Source organism: Dermochelys coriacea, chromosome 18 (assembly GCF_009764565.3).
Source record: "Dermochelys coriacea isolate rDerCor1 chromosome 18, rDerCor1.pri.v4, whole genome shotgun sequence".
NCBI lineage: Eukaryota > Metazoa > Chordata > Testudines > Dermochelyidae > Dermochelys > Dermochelys coriacea.
Genome location: NC_050085.1, coordinates 14,806,477 through 14,824,192, shown reverse-complemented (window position 1 = coordinate 14,824,192; position 17,716 = coordinate 14,806,477). Strand labels below are relative to the sequence as shown.

Genomic DNA, 17,716 nt, shown 5'->3' with positions numbered 1-17,716 from the left:
CCAAGGCGCCATGTTGCAACATCCCCATCCCATCAGCGAGTCACATCTATACTGTAGGGAGGGAGATTGACAGACTCCGCGGGTCTTTGGGGTGCACCTGTCCTGCCACGATCCCCTAAGGGGAGTGGTTTATTTGGGAGGTGGCCAATCCCCATTTCCCCCGCCCTGTTCTCCCTGGCCAGAATGACCCCGGAGAGAAACATCAGCAGAGATCCAGAGATCAATGCCACTTTGGAGCCTGACTGACAGCTGCCAATCTCCTCACTCTGATGCACAGAGCCAGAGGCCCTGCAGAAAGCAGCAGTCCCAGCTCCCAAAGCTGCCTGGTGCCCGCTCGCTACCTGGCCACACTCTCTCTAATCCAGTTTGGCAGTGAGGTAATTGGTATTGGACAGCACACCATGTCTACAGTGCCAGTTGCAGCATCCTCTGGGGAACCCATTTAAAGGGTTAATGGCAGCTCCCCCCCCCCCCCACCCAGCACCCCCTTGAGTGGTTTTACAGGCTAATTACCAGCATTAGGAAGAAAAGCAGGGGAGGGGAAGGAGACTGGGGGTTTTAATGATTTCATTTAACACTTGGCAGGACCCAGCTTGCTTCCCGCTGAGCAACGCCTGGAAATAAAGACAGGTTTCAGAGTAGCAGCCGTGTTAGTCTGTATTCGCAAAAAGAAAAGGAGTACTTGTGGCACCTTAGAGACTAACAAATTTATTAGAGCATAAGCTTTCGTGAGTTACAGCTCACTTCATGGGATGCAGCCGATGAAGTGAGCTGTAGCTCACGAAAGCTTATGCTCTAATAAATTTGTTAGTCTCTAAGGTGCCACAAGTCCTCCTTTTCTTTTTGGAAATAAAGAGCATTTCAAACCTGGCACTGAGGAGGGGAGAGCAAGCAAGCCGGGGAGGGGGCACTGGGGTGGAGGCCCCGAGCCCTGGAAAGCCAAGCTGGCATACATACTGGGAGCAGAATGAGAGTGCTAATGAAGGCCTCTCCTAATTAACAGCCGCACCCGTGGGGCACTCAGTGTGAGGCTACTCCTGAGACCAGGGGGTTTCCTGCTTAATGACTTTGTACCCATATGAACACACTGAAGCAGCGGGGTGGATGGTTTCAGCCCGTAGCACAGGTTGGGCAGGAGCACAGGAAGAGCTCAGCTTGTTTGCTGCCTTTTGGATGGATCCAGGGCAGGTGGTGGGACCTTCGCTGGGACGGCAGCACCTCTCAGAGAGAGGGGCGAGGGGGCAGCTCATGGGGAGATACAGGAGATGCCAGAGCAGCTCCCCCCACCTCACCATTCTGACAGGAGACACGAGGGGCACGGATCTCGGCTCCCACAGGATGCAGCACCATGGGGTCTGGGTGAAGGCAGGGACTCTCCCTCCGCACAGCTTGAAAGCTCTCGAGTCCAAACGCACCTACAAAGGCTACGCCAGCTAGGCCCACTGGTACCTGCCCATTCCCAAAGGGAGATATCGATGTGTGGAGGGAAAGGAGAGCTATAAGAAAAGCCATATTGGGTCAGACCAAAGGTCCATCTAGCCCAGTATCCTGTCTTCCGACTGTGGCCAATGCCAGGTGCCCCAGAGAGAATGAACAGAACAGGTCATCATCAAGTGATCCAGCTCCTGGCACCATTCCCAGCTTCTGGCAAACAGAGGCTAAGGCCACCATCCCTGCCCATCCTGGCTAATAGCTACTGATGGACCCTATCCTCCAAGAATTTATCTAGTTCTTTTTTGAACCCTGTTATAGTCTTGGCCTTCAAAACATCCTCTGGCAAGGAGTTCCACCCATAGATTTATGCTGCCAACGCTCTGGGGGCAGAGGGGCAATGAGACAGTTGGCTCCAGAGCCTGCCAGCATCGAGGAGTCTCCATTATTAAGATGCCCCTTCAACCTCAGTCCCACCAGGCCACGCTGGAGAAGGGATGGAGTGAAGGGGCCCGGCCTGATCTGCCCATATGGTCCTAATGTAAGGGAGCAGCAGCTCAGCCAGGTTGATCCAGTGCTGGCCGAAGGCTCTGGACTAGGCAGCCTGCTAGACGTCACGGCAGACAGCACCGCTCCAGCCCGGGTAGTGCTCCCACGCCATGCTGCCAGCCCAGCTCGGAGCAGTTATCCTGCACTCAGCCCTGCCACAGCCGAGCGCCTTGCGTGATCAGTGCAGAGCAGCAAGCTCGCCTGGTGCCCTGAGAGGGCTGGGTCACTGGCCAAGCACGTGCCCGCAAGACTCTCCCCTCGCTTAGAACCCCGGCCCATCAGTCGCTGTGACCGCTAGAACACACAGCCATCTTCCCATGGCCTAGGAGCGACTTACAATTGCCAGTGTCCCTGTCATCCTCAGCACAGTGCTGAATAGAGAGCAGAGCAGCACGGGGCACCGACTGGGGCTAGGCCCTGCCCTAGGAGCTACTGGATAGAACTTCTTAGCAGCTAAATACTATGGGGTGCTATAAGCGTGGTGCTACACAGGGCCTCCACAACAGCTGGACACACACACACACACACACACACACACACACACACACACACACACCATAATTTCGCTGCACCCTTGCTGTTCTCTACCCTGAATACATGGCTCATGCAGAATCAGGTTTTGTGAATACAGACTAAACATTTTCTGTCCTTGTGGTGGTTTTGGCCACATAGCGGGAGGTCTGATCTAGGGGCACTGACCCTTTGCCATCTCCTACCCCTCAGCACACTTGTTCCAGACACACAGACCAATGGCCTGGGGCCTGTCCCTGCCCCACATTGAGTTAGGGTGGTTTTCCCCTTGATGGACGCAGCAGAGCTTCTCTCCAACCCTTCACCAGCATGAGCCTTCCCCAGGGACAGCCCATCAGCACACTGCAGGGACTCCCCCTGGACCCCCAGGCTCCAACCCCAGGGAGCCTGGCTAGACTTGGTCTCACATGCCCTGTGCCACAGCCTAGCCAGAGGGAGCGCATTGCAGGGCGAAGCAGGAGCTGGGACTGGCGCAGGTGGAGACACAGCAACGGGCGTGGGGTGGGGGGGCAAGAGGGTTGCAGGCCAGGCAACCCCCTCCAGGTTTGCAAAAATTCCCCACACGTTCCTATGACCCTCTCCAGGCTACAGCCAAGGCGCTGGGCTTTACTGAGACGCGGTGCAGGTCTCTTTGCAGAGACACCGCCACCAAGCACTACACTGAGATTTATAGCAGGAGCCAACTCCCGGGCAATGCTGACAGCAGAGATGATGGTGGATGGGGATCATACCAAAGCAGGGGTGCCAGACCAACAAGCCTTGGAGCCTGAAGACCTTTGTGCTGCGCAGGCTTCTCGCTCCTGCCTCCCCCCAGTGCCCCCGTCCTCGGGGGAGAAGCTTGTCCACATGAGCCACGCAGGCCCTGGGCTCTCTGCAAAGCGGCATGCAAACGCCAACCCCACTCACGGCTTCTGCTGGAGACGCCCTCCCGCTAGAAACCAGACTGAGACACAACAAACTCGTGTCACACAGGCCACCGAGCAGCCCTCAGATAGTGACCAAAATTTTCCCATTGCCGCCGCTCTGGCTCACGGCGTCAGTGATAGTGAAAGGCTCCAAAACCCCTGAGCCAGCCAGCGTCCTGGGCGATCTTAAAGCCAAAGTTAAAGATCTGGATGAAAAGCCAGCAACACATGGGGGGATTCCCACCCAACTGGCTCGGCTGAGCATGTCAGACCCCAGTGCCCAGCCAACACGGGGAGGAGAGAGGCCCTCTACCATCCGCCTTTCCAAACTAGAGACGGGCCTGAACCAGAACAGGTCAGACACCCTCAAAACTATGAAATAATTCTGATCCAGCTGCTGCAGCCGCAGCCATCTCCAATCAGCCCTGCTCCTCTGGCCCCCATGGTTGTTAAGGGGGGACGGGAGGTCAGACCCACATACCCCATGGTGGCCAAGCTAAGACAGAGAAGCAGGACAGGACGTATAAAACATCAACGTGCTAGCACAAATCAGTCCAGAATTTCCATCCCGCGGGCAAACCAGCCAGCCCCCGCATGGGAAGGGTCTGGAAAAAACCTTCAGCAGCAACCAGATTCAGCCCCCACCTGCTAGTTCCCCTCCTGCAGTGTAAAGTGCCTCTTCCAGGACTGGGAAGCCACCAGCCATGGAGCAGGCACGTGTTGCCTATACACAGGGAGAGAGAGTCCCCTTCTCTCCGACAGATGTTCCAGCACAGAAACGGCACAGAGCTGACATCTGTTCCGCTGGAGACGCAACAGAGAATTGGATTTTACGATTTTTGTTATACAATTTAATTGGCAATTACTTAAATGTGGGGTTTACGCAGGGAAATTGACATTCAGAAATAAGAGCATTAGATTGCAGCCTGAAAGCAGCCACACCAGCGAGGGAACGCGAAGCAAGCAGCACACGACTCTGCCAATGGATCTCCACCCTGCGCTGTGGCACCTCCTGCTGGTTCAGCCCTGGGAACCTGTCCACACGCACTCCTGACCATTACAGTGGGGCAAGTGGCCCTTAGAGCTAGCTGGTCTCGCTTCTCTCCTGGCCAAAGTGGAAGTTCAGCTAGACTGATACAAGGTAGCATTGCACAATGCTCACGCTGAGGCCAACATAGTGTTGGTATGGGCACAAATACAAGCCCGTGGTCGGTTTCATTTTTACTTTGTCTGACCCTTATTGCCAGGATATTGTCCAAGGAATTTCAGTTCTGCAACAGCTTCCACACAGCTACCGACTCTTAACCCTACAGAAAAGGGCTGTACTATTTCTTAGATGGTCTTTCTATAGGCTTCTTTGAATCATCTATGCCATTTCTCTCTCCTATAGGAAACAGACTTAATACCAATATACAAAATGAAGAACAGCTAGAGAGAGGGGGTCAATAACTATCCCCAAACAGTACAAGAACAAGGGGACAGTCAATGAAATTGGCAGGTGGCAAACAAAGCTGCTAAAAGGAAAGCTAGACCTCATATAAGACAGTTAGCTCTTGGTCTCAATTATACCTTGTGGCAATGAGTTCCACTGGCTAACAGGATTCAGAAAGGACTGGGCCTTTACATGAGAATAGGCTGAGTTATAAAAAACATTTTAAAATACTAGCTTTGGAAAGGTTACAAACCCTCCCACTTCAAGGCATAAACCAACCTCTAACTATGATGGTGGGGGAGGAAGAAATTTAACCTGTCCTCCCCAAAATCCCATAACTGCCTGGGGCAGGAGTTTTTTTCTTCTGAAACATCTGGAGAGAGGCTATTGGACTGCATGGGCCCTTCGTCTGAACCAATCTGAAAATCACAATGTTGCTATGGGAGGAGTCAAATAAACCTATACAAGGATCGTATTCTTCATTACGTTGTAGAGGGTCAGGGGAGGAAAGACTCCTACAGAGCTGCATTCCATTGCTTTTTTTTTTCCACCAAATGCATCCGATGAAGTGAGCTGTAGCTCACGAAAGCTTATGCTCTAATAAATTTGTTAGTCTTTAAGGTGCCACAAGTACTCCTTTTCTTTTTGCGAATACAGACTAACACGGCTGCTACTCTGAAACATTCCATTGCTAGGGCCTTCTACCAGATTTATCCATTGCCAATCCCAAGCATTAAAAAAAAATAAATCAGGAGTCAGGTCCCTCCAAAAACCATGAGACCTGCTTGTGAGCCAGGAGATTGTGAAAGCAAATCATAGTTGGGCTCTTTTTATTTACTGACCTTCTGGGTCTGATCCTTTTGTGGTCCCAAAGAAAAGCTTGAAAATGTGGCCCCTAGAGTTGGAAACTCGCTGCTCTTTTCACATGAAGGCTGAGACACTCATGTGACTCCAGGAGCTGGAGCTTTGAAGACACTGAATATTGAGACTCATGATAAAGCTACAAGAGCTGGCATACTATCAGGCTTTCCTGTATGCTCTATTCCCCCCCTTTCCCCTACCCCCCCATTCCTAGCAGTTCTACATTAGGAATTTGACGCATCCTCACCAGAGAAAAAGAACAGGTTTCAGAGTAGCAGCCGTGTTAGTCTGTATTCGCAAAAAGAAAAGGAGTACGTGTGGCACCTTAGAGACTAACAAATTTATTAGAGCATAAGCTTTCGTGAGCTACAGCTCACTTCATCGGATGCATTTGGTGGAAAAAACAGAGGAGAGATTTATATACACACACACACAGAGAACATGAAACAATGGGTTTATCATACATACTGTAAGGAGAGTGATCACTTAAGATAAGCCATCACCAACAGCAGGGGGGGGAAGGAGGAAAACCTTTCATGGTGACAAGCAGGTAGGCTAATTCCAGCAGTTAACAAGAATATCAGAGGAACAGTGGGGGGTGGGGTGGGAGGGAGAAATACCATGGGGAAATAGTTTTACTTTGTGTAATGACTCATCCATTCCCAGTCTCTATTCAAGCCTAAGTTAATTGTATCCAGTTTGCAAATTAATTCCAATTCAGCAGTCTCTCCTTGGAGTCTGTTTTTGAAGCTTTTTTGTTGAAGTATAGCCACTCTTAGGTCTGTGATCGAGTGACCAGAGAGATTGAAGTGTTCTCCAACTGGTTTTTGAATGTTATAATTCTTGACGTCTGATTTGTGTCCATTCATTCTTTTACGTAGAGACTGTCCAGTTTGGCCAATGTACATGGCAGAGGGGCATTGCTTGCACATGATGGCATATATCACATTGGTAGATGCGCAGGTGAACGAGCCTCTGATAGTGTGGCTGATGTGATTAGGCCCTATGATGGAATCCCCTGAATAGATATGTGGACAGAGTTGGCAACGGGCTTTGTTGCAAGGATAGGTTCCTGGGTTAGTGGTTCTGTTGTGTGGTGTGTGGTTGCTGGTGAGTATTTGCTTCAGATTGGGGGGCTGTCTGTAAGCAAGGACTGGTCTGTCTCCCAAGATCTGAGAGAGCGATGGCTCGTCCTTCAGGATAGGTTGTAGATCCTTGATGATGCGTTGGAGGGGTTTTAGTTGGGGGCTGAAGGTGATGGCTAGTGGCGTTCTGTTGTTTTCTTTGTTGGGCCTGTCCTGTAGTAGGTGACTTCTGGGTACTCTTCTGGCTCTGTCAATCTGTTTCTTCACTTCAGCAGGTGGGTATTGTAGTTGTAGGAATGCATGATAGAGATCTTGTAGGTGTTTGTCTCTGTCTGAGGGGTTGGAGCAAATGCGGTTATATCGTAGCGCTTGGCTGTAGACAATGGATCGAGTGGTATGATCTGGATGAAAGCTAGAGGCATGTAGGTAGGACTCTAGCTTTCATCCAGATCATACCACTCGATCCATTGTCTACAGCCAAGCGCTACGATATAACCGCATTTGCTCCAACCCCTCAGACAGAGACAAACACCTACAAGATCTCTATCATGCATTCCTACAACTACAATACCCACCTGCTGAAGTGAAGAAACAGATTGACAGAGCCAGAAGAGTACCCAGAAGTCACCTACTACAGGACAGGCCCAACAAAGAAAACAACAGAACGCCACTAGCCATCACCTTCAGCCCCCAACTAAAACCCCTCCAACGCATCATCAAGGATCTACAACCTATCCTGAAGGACGAGCCATCGCTCTCTCAGATCTTGGGAGACAGACCAGTCCTTGCTTACAGACAGCCCCCCAATCTGAAGCAAATACTCACCAGCAACCACACACCACACAACAGAACCACTAACCCAGGAACCTATCCTTGCAACAAAGCCCGTTGCCAACTCTGTCCACATATCTATTCAGGGGATTCCATCATAGGGCCTAATCACATCAGCCACACTATCAGAGGCTCGTTCACCTGCGCATCTACCAATGTGATATATGCCATCATGTGCAAGCAATGCCCCTCTGCCATGTACATTGGCCAAACTGGACAGTCTCTACGTAAAAGAATGAATGGACACAAATCAGACGTCAAGAATTATAACATTCAAAAACCAGTTGGAGAACACTTCAATCTCTCTGGTCACTCGATCACAGACCTAAGAGTGGCTATACTTCAACAAAAAAGCTTCAAAAACAGACTCCAAGGAGAGACTGCTGAATTGGAATTAATTTGCAAACTGGATACAATTAACTTAGGCTTGAATAGAGACTGGGAATGGATGAGTCATTACACAAAGTAAAACTATTTCCCCATGGTATTTCTCCCTCCCACCCCACCCCCCACTGTTCCTCTGATATTCTTGTTAACTGCTGGAATTAGCCTACCTGCTTGTCACCATGAAAGGTTTTCCTCCTTCCCCCCCCTGCTGTTGGTGATGGCTTATCTTAAGTGATCACTCTCCTTACAGTGTGTATGATAAACCCATTGTTTCATGTTCTCTGTGTGTGTGTATATAAATCTCTCCTCTGTTTTTTCCACCAAATGCATCCGATGAAGTGAGCTGTAGCTCACGAAAGCTTATGCTCTAATAAATTTGTTAGTCTCTAAGGTGCCACACGTACTCCTTTTCTTTTTAGAGAAAAAGAAAAATCCCTTTTTCTCACCCCAGTTTGCTCCCCGGCATGAAAACGTAACAGGCAGAATTCCCCACACCCCACCAGTGGCCATTCAGCTTCAGAGCTTTTCCTTCTCTTGTGATGTAAGAGCACCATCTGCTGATCTCTCGGACACATGCACCAGACCTGCCGGCTAGAAAGCAAGGGGCCCAAAGGCTGCAGCGATTTGGGGCAATGCTGTAGCAGACGGGATTTGTGTTGTAATGGAGCGGTGATCGGCGAGGATTTCACCGTGGCTACAGGAGCGCCATGGCACTGTTGGGTTAGAGCCCCAATCCACCAGCTCCCAGAGCACCTGCCTCCTCTCCATTAGCAAAGAGAGGATCCTCCCAGGATTTAGCCTTTGTTTCTGTTCACAGAATGATCTAGCTTGGCCATTCGTGATTTATGCCAACAAATTTCCACCCCAAGTTGGTCTGCAAGTGCTAGCTCATTCACCTGGTGTGCGACTGGACAGGCCAGTCGCACGGATTTGCTGGTGTTCCCCAACTGTAGTGGCACATCCCTGCCAGCTCGGCGGGGTACAGCAGCTGCTCGGAGTCTGTTTCTCCGCAGTGGCCGTCCGCGCTGCTCCACTCAGGGAGTGTCGCCACTTGAAACGCTGCAGGCACAGCCACGGGGCTGCAGTTGTGCTTCAGCATAGACACCCCCGATGGTGACCGGGGGGGGGAGGGAAGGGGAGGGGGGGTCTCCCAGCAGCTCCGTCCCCCCCCCCCCCGCCCCACGCTCCCAAGAGACTGCAGCTAGGCCAATGGAAGAATTCTTCCCTCGATACAGCGCCATCCACCGCGGGGGGTAGGTCGGCTTCATGGCCTGGCTGCGGTGGGTGGATTTTTCCCTTCCCTGGAGCAACGTAGCTAGGTCGACTGAACTTTTCAGTATAGCCCAGGTCTCAACCACCAACACCTCCAGACGGGCGGCGAATTAGCCCTCTAGCTAGGTTATGAGCTATTCTACCGATCTCGGGTACCCAAACTCCAAACAAACCCTTCCCTTTCCTTTGGGAGACCTCCCCTGACTCCAGCCAGCCTCCTTTCCCACAGAGAGCACTCTCCATCCCTCCACCCACCCCGCTGAGCAGGGCTCTCCCTTTTCGCTCCCCCCGGAAGCCCAATTCCTGCCCCATGAGATGCAGGGGAGGCTGACCGGGCACCTGCTATCCCATTAACCCTTTCCTGCTTTGTCTGGGGTTTGTATGCCCCATTGCCATCAGAAGCCTGTCGCAGAGCCATGTAAGCCGCCCCCACCCCAGAGGGCAATTAATGAGCAAACCCCTTTTGGGGTGAAAATCCATTGTGCTAAATTAATTAAAGCCACTGGCATCCATTATCTTCTCTCAGAGAAGGGGGTGGCGGGGCTAGCTGACCTCTCGCGGTCCTACCTCCCTACGATTGATGACGTTTTCCCCAAAGATGAACCAGCTGTCACCCACTGCCTCATTTAGACACAGACCTTGTTTGACCTCCCCTGGTTATTAGCAGTGTGGGATTTACAACACAAGTGCTGATTCCAGGCACAAGAGAAGGAAAGGTACTCACACCTCCAAGGCGATCCTACAGCCTCACAACACAGGGGCTGCCTGCCAGAAGATCTCAAGTGGTGAGCAGTTGGATACCACTTGCTGCAAGGGACCTGCTGGGAAACTGATAAGGGGTCCCCGAGCCTTCAGAGACAGGCAGGACAAATGAATCAGGCCACCTGATATCGAGAGCAAGAGAGGGACCACACGGGGGGGGGGGGGGGGGGGAGTCCCTGTGCAAAACGCTTTAGTGCTAATGCCGCAGCAAATCCTTCCCAACCAGCATAGAGGCCCAGGGGCTAAGCCCACTTCAGACTAGGTACAATGTGGTGGTGAGGAAAAGGAGATCAGAAAATTACCTGCAGCAAAAGCAGAGATGCCCAAACCCTGGCAGCACCCCAAGGGCAGGAGTCCCTGCTTGGATGTGCCAGCTTTGGCAAGAGCGGCGGGCAGAGGAGGGGAGGGGAGGGCAGGATGTGCAAACCCTGGGAACAGCGCTCAGGAGCCAACCTGCTGGCCCCTAGCTGGAACCACGCAAAGAGGGTGCAGGGCCAGAAACAGAAACTAAGGGCCAGCCTGGCAGACATTTAACACTCTTTACCAATTGGCTGGGGGCAGAGAGTGCTCTGTGCCCAACAGGGCCACACCCTCCAGGAGGCAGGATTTCTGCTTAGTTGTCACTGCCCCCACCGAGCCCCTCCTCTTCAGGCACAATGTCCTGGCAGTCTGGCTGCATTAAAGGGCCTGTCCTTTCCCCCGACCCCAGAGCTGTCTCACCACCATGCACCCTCGCTCTCTCCCTCCACTCCCCCTGCAAACCAGTTTGCACGGGACAATCCAGCACCAGCATAGGTGGGCAGGGCTCTTCCTCCCAGGGGAGATGCTGCTTAGCTGCTGGAGCACAAGACTTGGAGTCCCTGTCTCTGCTACTGGCTGCATATCATTGGGCAAGTCCCTTCACCTCCATGCCTCAGTTTCCCCACTCTACAATGAGGATCATCTTGACCTGTCCTATGGGGGTGCCTGGAGGCTTCATCCATCAATTCACACAGCAGCTTCTGCCAGAGGATCCCAAAGACTTTCCAGAGGGATCCCTGCAGAAGCAGCTCTTCCTATGCCCCAAACAGCATACCGCACCCCAGCAGGGAGCTCTGGGGAAGGGGAAGGAGAGAGGGGCTAGCCCTCGCAGGAGCTGGCAAAGGGGCAGTTTGCTGAGCACCCCACACTAAGGAGCGTACATGGAGGTAAGGAGGGGAGCAGCACCCCAGCTAAACACCTGGCACCGCTGCTGGGCTTCTCACACGCACAGGATTAAAGCTGTACCAGCCGCTGGCTGCAGACGCAGGAATGTCAGCCCCGGGCTCCCGGCCAAGAGGAGTCAGGCGCAGCCTTTCAAACGGAGCCACTCCTGGCTGCTGGGTTTCGAGCCGTGTCGTTAACGGCTTCCCATAAACTAGACAAACCCTGGGAGCCGCAGAGCTGGCACGGGGCAGGCCTGGTGGGAGTGCTCACCACCAGGAGTTACCCCGCTAATGGCACTCAGAGGGAGGGGTGGGGGAGCAAGAGAAAGGAGGAGACATGGGGATTTTTTCATCCGAAATAATCCGCTCCTCCCCAGCCGCAGCCTCTCTGCGGGGCACAGGGACGTCAGCACCCCGGCAGACATTCTGCAGAGGGGAGCTTTGGCACCCTCGGCTGACCTGCTTTGGGGCTGGCGGGCAGGGTAAGCAAAGGGGGCAACCCCGACATGTCGACAACAAGAAGGGGAGAGCACCTAGCCGCACCCAACCACGGCTAACGAGGCAGCCAGACAGAGCACTGGCGAGCTGAGGGGGCAGGGGCGAAGAATGGAAAGCTAGTGGCTCGTCCTCCTCAATAAGGGATGTTACCTGTCTAGCAGTGGGAATGTTTGAGAGGACTCAGCCAGCTTCCAGGGGATATGGTTTGTGCTGGTGATCACAACTTCAACATATGCACATGCACCCAGCTTTCAGCCAGTGGTTCTCTAACATGTCCAGGGCAGGGCCAGTTTCCCTGGAAAGCCCCCCGGCCCCCGCGACGTTGCTCAGTGCCACGGAAGAGAGGGAGCTTTGGGACAGCGTTAGAGAGGAGGATGGAAATAAACAGGCTGTGTGCGGAGGGTGCAGCTGGTCAGCTACAGACACACCCATGGCGTATCTACTGTTTGTTTGGTCTCCCTGGCTGCCGGGCTTCCCGTTCCTAGGGACCCTGTCTGCCTTCTCCACCGGCAGGGCTGGCTGCTCTTGTCTCAGCCAGGCTGCATTACCAGCAGGGCACATCCTCCTCTGGGGCTTTGCCAGGCCGCCAATTTGGGGGTTACAGCCCCAGCGCAAGAGAGGGGTGAAGCAGCCACACAAGGTGCAGAAGGAGGATTTCTCTATTTTCCCTGTCGTTCCCCCCCACACACACACACAGTTATCAAAGTCAAAACTTCAGGAATCCAGGACTGAGCTGCACCTAGCTGGGGGTATGAAGGACAAACGCCAGGAGCCAGACGGAAGCAGTTCCACAGAAGGTCAGAGTTCGAGAAACTCAGCAGGGATGGAGAAAGTGCAGAGCGGAGCACCAGTCGAGTGTTTGAAATGGAGACTTGTGACCCATGAGGAGAGATGGGCCCAGGAATAAATCTACTGCAGGTCACCAGGAGGGAGTGTCAATTCCCCCCCACCACACACACACACACACACACACACACACACACACACATGCACGCACGCAGTGTGGCCCAAGGAGCGCAGGGATCAGTGCGTTCCTCCCTTTTCCCTCCCTGGAACGCAGTCAGGGGCCTGCAGGCCTCAGCCATGCCACCTCTGAACCGGGCCAGGATCCCAACAGGAATATGGGAAAAGCAGCAGGAGGGGGTGAGTGGTACAAACAGCATCAGCTGCTCCGAAAGGCACAAAAGGCACAGGACAAGTTGGGGAAGGCGAGTGCTGGACAAGCTGCCTTTTGTCTGGCAGAGGCTGGCTTTGTGCGGAGAGATCACCTACACGCATCACGTAAAGAGGCCCATGCATGATTCATGGAGACCCAGAAAAGGACGGGCGAGAAAGCACCAGAATCCAGCCCCCTTTTCTCATCCCAAATCCCAGGTGGAAAGCGGGAGGGGCCCTGCAATTGTGCTGCCAGCTGGGAGATGCGCAGGTGGCAGCAGAGTGTGTGTAAATAAAATATTAACCTCATTGTCTTGGGCACAGATCAGAATATGCCCCAGGTGCAGTGGGATTGCACGCCACAGAGAGGGGCGGGAGCGAGCAGCCAGTCGGGGGCTCAGAGAGTGAGCGTGGCCCGGGAGCTGTCAGAAGCACTTAGTGCCACCGCTCACAGCACCCCCCACGAGAACAGGGGAGATGTTCCAACTTAAAAAATGAAATATTCATGCTGAACGACGCTTGGTGAGCCGGCACGGGAGAAGGACCATAACAAGCTGCAGCCAGCAGGGGGCACCCTTGGGCTTGGTTCGGTCCCTTTCCTAGGTGCATTGCCAGGGAGCCGCCTCTTTCAGAGAAGGGGTGGCTTTAAGGTCACTTTGGTCTCCCAGCTCCTACCCGCTAGGCCAGACTGCCCAGGTCCCAGTGGCGACAGGCGCAGGCCAGCGGGACAATTCAGAGCAGGCTCTCCTCGGGTGCCCCAAGCCAGGGTTTTGGCTCATTGACTGTCCCTTTATTCAGTGCAAGCAGCGGCTTATGGGCTCAGCTTTGCCAGACAGTGCTTCCGGGGCCAGCTGTGAGTAATGAACGTGCAATGGCACAAGACGAGCGTGGGCTGGAGCCAGGCAGGTGAGCCCCAGCCAGAGAGGTGGAATCCATGGGAGACTAGTGCAAAGGAGAAGGAAGCTGAAGAGAGCACAATAATACAGGGGTTGTGCAATACACACCCACCCACCCACCCACCCACCCACACACACACACACACCGTGTCTCCCCCCCGTCTATCCAATAATCCCTGAGGTGCAGAATTAGAAAGAACACCCATCCTCGGGCCACAGAGACCAGGGGCCTTGGCCATGTGATGGCTCCAGTGAACACCCGAGCAGGCCTGACATGCTGCTTTCAGGAGGGGCAGTGGCGTACATGCCAACACTTTGCACTTGCCTTGTCCTCTGCACGAGCCCCGGGAGATACAGAGTGAGCTATCCGTGTGAATGTTTGTGGAGGGGGGCCCCCCCGCCGGGGTGAGAAATGAACAGACAAACACAGCCATGTTCTAAATTCCTTCCTCACATACTCTCCATATCTGCAGCCGCTAAACAAAGGAGCCAGCAGCATCCCCCTGACCCCCAGCATCCGGGGATTTCCAGCGCCAGGGATCGCAGGCACCCATCCAGTCAGCGGCCATTTGCACAGCGCACCCTTGCCTTGCCCTCTATGGCTGAACCAAGCGCACACGTGGGGTTTATTTTAATGATGGGGCTTCTCCCTTTAACACCAACATCAGCCCGTGACAGCTGGGGGTAAAGAGCCGAGCTGTTAAGGATACAGCCTGGGGAGACTGGGTGATTTGGAAATCAGACAGGCAGGGGAAGGACTGGGTTTGGGGGCACTGAAAGGCTTCCAAATCATGTCAGGTTCTGAGTCCAGTGTGGGGAGGGAGGATCTTTGGAAGGTGCTTCCACCCTCACCTCCAGCTGAGATGCATGGCCAGAAGCACAGCCCTTGACATCTCCTCTTCCTCTCTGCTTGCACTGGCATTTCACCCGCTCAGCTGCAGCGGGGGTAGACGGTGCCACTAAAATCCAAGGCCTTGTCTATATGGGGAAAGTTGTCCCCGTTGAAACGACAGGGGTGATTTTAAACGGATAGCACTAAAACCAGTGAAAACTCCTGCATGGAGACTCTGGTTTAAGAGAGGCTTATTATTGGGCATTAGCTTAAATCGGTGAGGAAGCAGTGTAACGAAACGGAAATAAGCCCTCAAACCAAAATCAGAACATCCACAGAAAGGGTTTGCGCCAGTTTAAATAAATCAGTTTAAAAACCAATGCAAGTTAAATCAGTGCCACTTTCCCATACAGACGAGGGCTAACTCAGCTGTTCTAACTGTTACCACCCATTTTAAAGCTTACGCCCATTTTAATTCAAGCCCTTTGGCATCCATTGCCCCTGCCAGCCCCGCATGGGGCAGGAAAACAGTTCCCAACCATGTGATCCAACAGAGTTAAAGAAGGGAGCTCTCCATTCCCTCCCCCACAAGCCAGGGAAGAGAGCTCTAGCTGTGTAACCGGTGGGTCACTGTAAGAGGGTTACCTCTACCTAAGCATCTGCAATCTGCCTCCTACTCACTGTGAGGCCTCTAGGGAAATCAAAAATGGGCTCGTCTTTCCCTCAGAGTGGCCCAGCCAGCTGGTAAGCACAGGCTGTCTCCTCCTGTGAGCCAGTACAAGGGACACCCGATCGCTCCTCCCTGCATGGCCACGGCTGAGAATGGGGCAAACCCAGACTCTGGGCTGGCTGCACGTCACGCACTGACTCCATCTCCTTCCCTTGGAACGGTTTCTTACGGGGAAGATGGGCTGGGATCTGAGACAAAAACCAGAAACAGACACAGTTTGTTCTCAGAACATAAAAAAGCCCAGTGAGAAGCAGCTCCCTGGGAGGGGAACGGGCACAGAAAGAACAGCCCCGGCCCATCTGGTCTGACTATCAGGGTCAATCACACCCCACCCCAGGCAGCTGGGTTCCTCCCACACAGGAGCTGTAGTCCCAAGATCCAAATGGGTTTCTAGGAATACCTCCTGGGCATTTGGGCTAATTCCCTTTCAGACACCCAGTCCCCTGGCTTGCCACCTCCTCACCCTGGCTTTCCAGCCCGCCAGTCATTTGGGGGCTGGACAGACGCTGGAAGGGGGTTTTGTTAATATCTCTGCCATCCCTAGCTCCTGCTAGCTGGGGAGAGGCCGTCAGCAGACCCCTCCCTTCAGGGGGAGCTTGTGCCGAGCCCTGACCTTCCCCTGTGCAGTCAGTCAGTGCGTGGGGAGCAGGGAGAGCAGACAGGGGCTGAGAGCTGGAGGAGAGGGAGCTCTTGCCCTCCCCAACGCTGCAGGAAGGGGAGGAGCTGCCCCCCCCCACCACCACTGCACTGTCCCTTGAAAAGGTGGGAGTGCAGGCTGGGATTTCAGAGCACCCAACATCCTGGCAGTCCCAGTCGGCCTTCCCTGAGTCCCTGCCTGTCAGCACACAAATTCCCAGAGACGCTGGCTCCGACTGTGCAAATCTAACCCCAGGAGCATCACAAGGATCCAACTGAGGAAATTCGCTCCAGAGTCTGACGGTGAGAAATCGAAAGCAAGAGAGACACACATGCCATGCAGCACCCTGCACAGAGCACTACTGTAAGAGCTCAGGTTCTGGCTTCCCTAACAAGCCAGGGCTATGCTACAGATGCCGGTCCAACATACAAATACACACGGCAGCAGGGGCCGGATCCTCAGCCGGCGTTAGACTCCGCTGAGGGCCATGCTGAGTTACACCAGCTGAGATTTAAAACTATCAGCGCTGCGGTTTCCCTGCCCCTCTCAGCTTATCTAAGTCCCAGCCGGGGAGGTGGCCTGAAATGCTGGGATACAGGGTGCTGCACGCGCTAAGCCAATGCCGGGAGGCTCTGCCCGTTTCAGGCGGGTAAATTCTTTGTGTGGAACACATCCCAGTTTACATGAACTGATCAAACGTCTGGCTGAAGGTTGGTGCGTTGGTTTTTGACCTTGTAACCCGAAAATCCTCCAGAAGAATCCACATGCACACAGCACAATTCTCTCTGCTCCCTTCAACCCAGCCTTCTGGGCGAGAGAACAGCCAGAAACTGAAACACAGCCCCTGGGAGACAATCAAGCAACACCACAAGAGGGAAGAATGGGAGGCAGAGAAGGCTGGCAGACCCCTTGGCCTGTTACTCTCCCAGGAGGCCAGGGAAGGTGAGGATGGAGTCGTATGTGGGGCAAGGCCTAGGTGACAGACCTCTTTAGATCACAGCTCCGTGTCTGCAGAATTCCGATGGCTGAACACTGCCGTTAGCCCATTGCAAGGAGATTAAATGGACAACGGCTTTAACCGGGCTCCGGAAGGCCACCCAGTGGGCTAGTTAGTGGGCAGAAGGTAAGAGCCAGACCCTCATGGGAGCGATCCAGGAAACATCCAAGGGCAGACAGTCTTTCAAACTGTGATCTAATGGCAGTCGTGACCCCCAGAGGTGCATACATGCCCGAAAACCAGAAGGAGACCACCTAGGAATGGGCAAACTTGCACACACCTCTGGAAGGCTCCCTGTTGCTCAGGCACATCCCAAGTTGGATGCAGAACCTTAAATGGAGTGGATGGGGGACTGGAGGAGGAGAAGACTATTGGAGATTGGTTTGATGGTGGATGGAAGAATGGCATTAGGATGATACACCATCACTTACCCGCGAGAAGCCTCCTATGTTCTTTAGAAAGCAGGGGGAGAAAAAGGAGAGAACAGTTAGCGCTGCAACACGGACAGTGGGACCAAAGCTCTCCCAGCCCCACAAAGCACTCTCCTCCTGCAGCCCTGCTTCCATCTGCCCCTTTGAGGGACTGCAGCCCAAACCTGGGCCCTGTGGCAACCACTCCAACCCATCTGGATCCTGCTCTTGCCTCCCCCTCCCTGCAGGCTTGTGAGAGTTTAAGTGGCAGTGAAGCCCCTACTAGTATTTCCATTCCAGAGATGCTAGCCCCCATCCTGCTCCCTCAGGG

The 17,716-nt window shown here is 53.6% G+C and overlaps 1 protein-coding gene across 1 annotated transcript in view; it reads right to left on the bottom strand.

The window, feature by feature from the left end:
• Positions 1-17,716, bottom strand: part of AGRN (agrin) — a 221,870-nt gene that overhangs the window by 116,676 nt on the left and 87,478 nt on the right. The window contains 1 exon segment of the mRNA XM_043499853.1: positions 17,407-17,427. Coding sequence (XP_043355788.1) covers positions 17,407-17,427 — 21 coding nt within the window.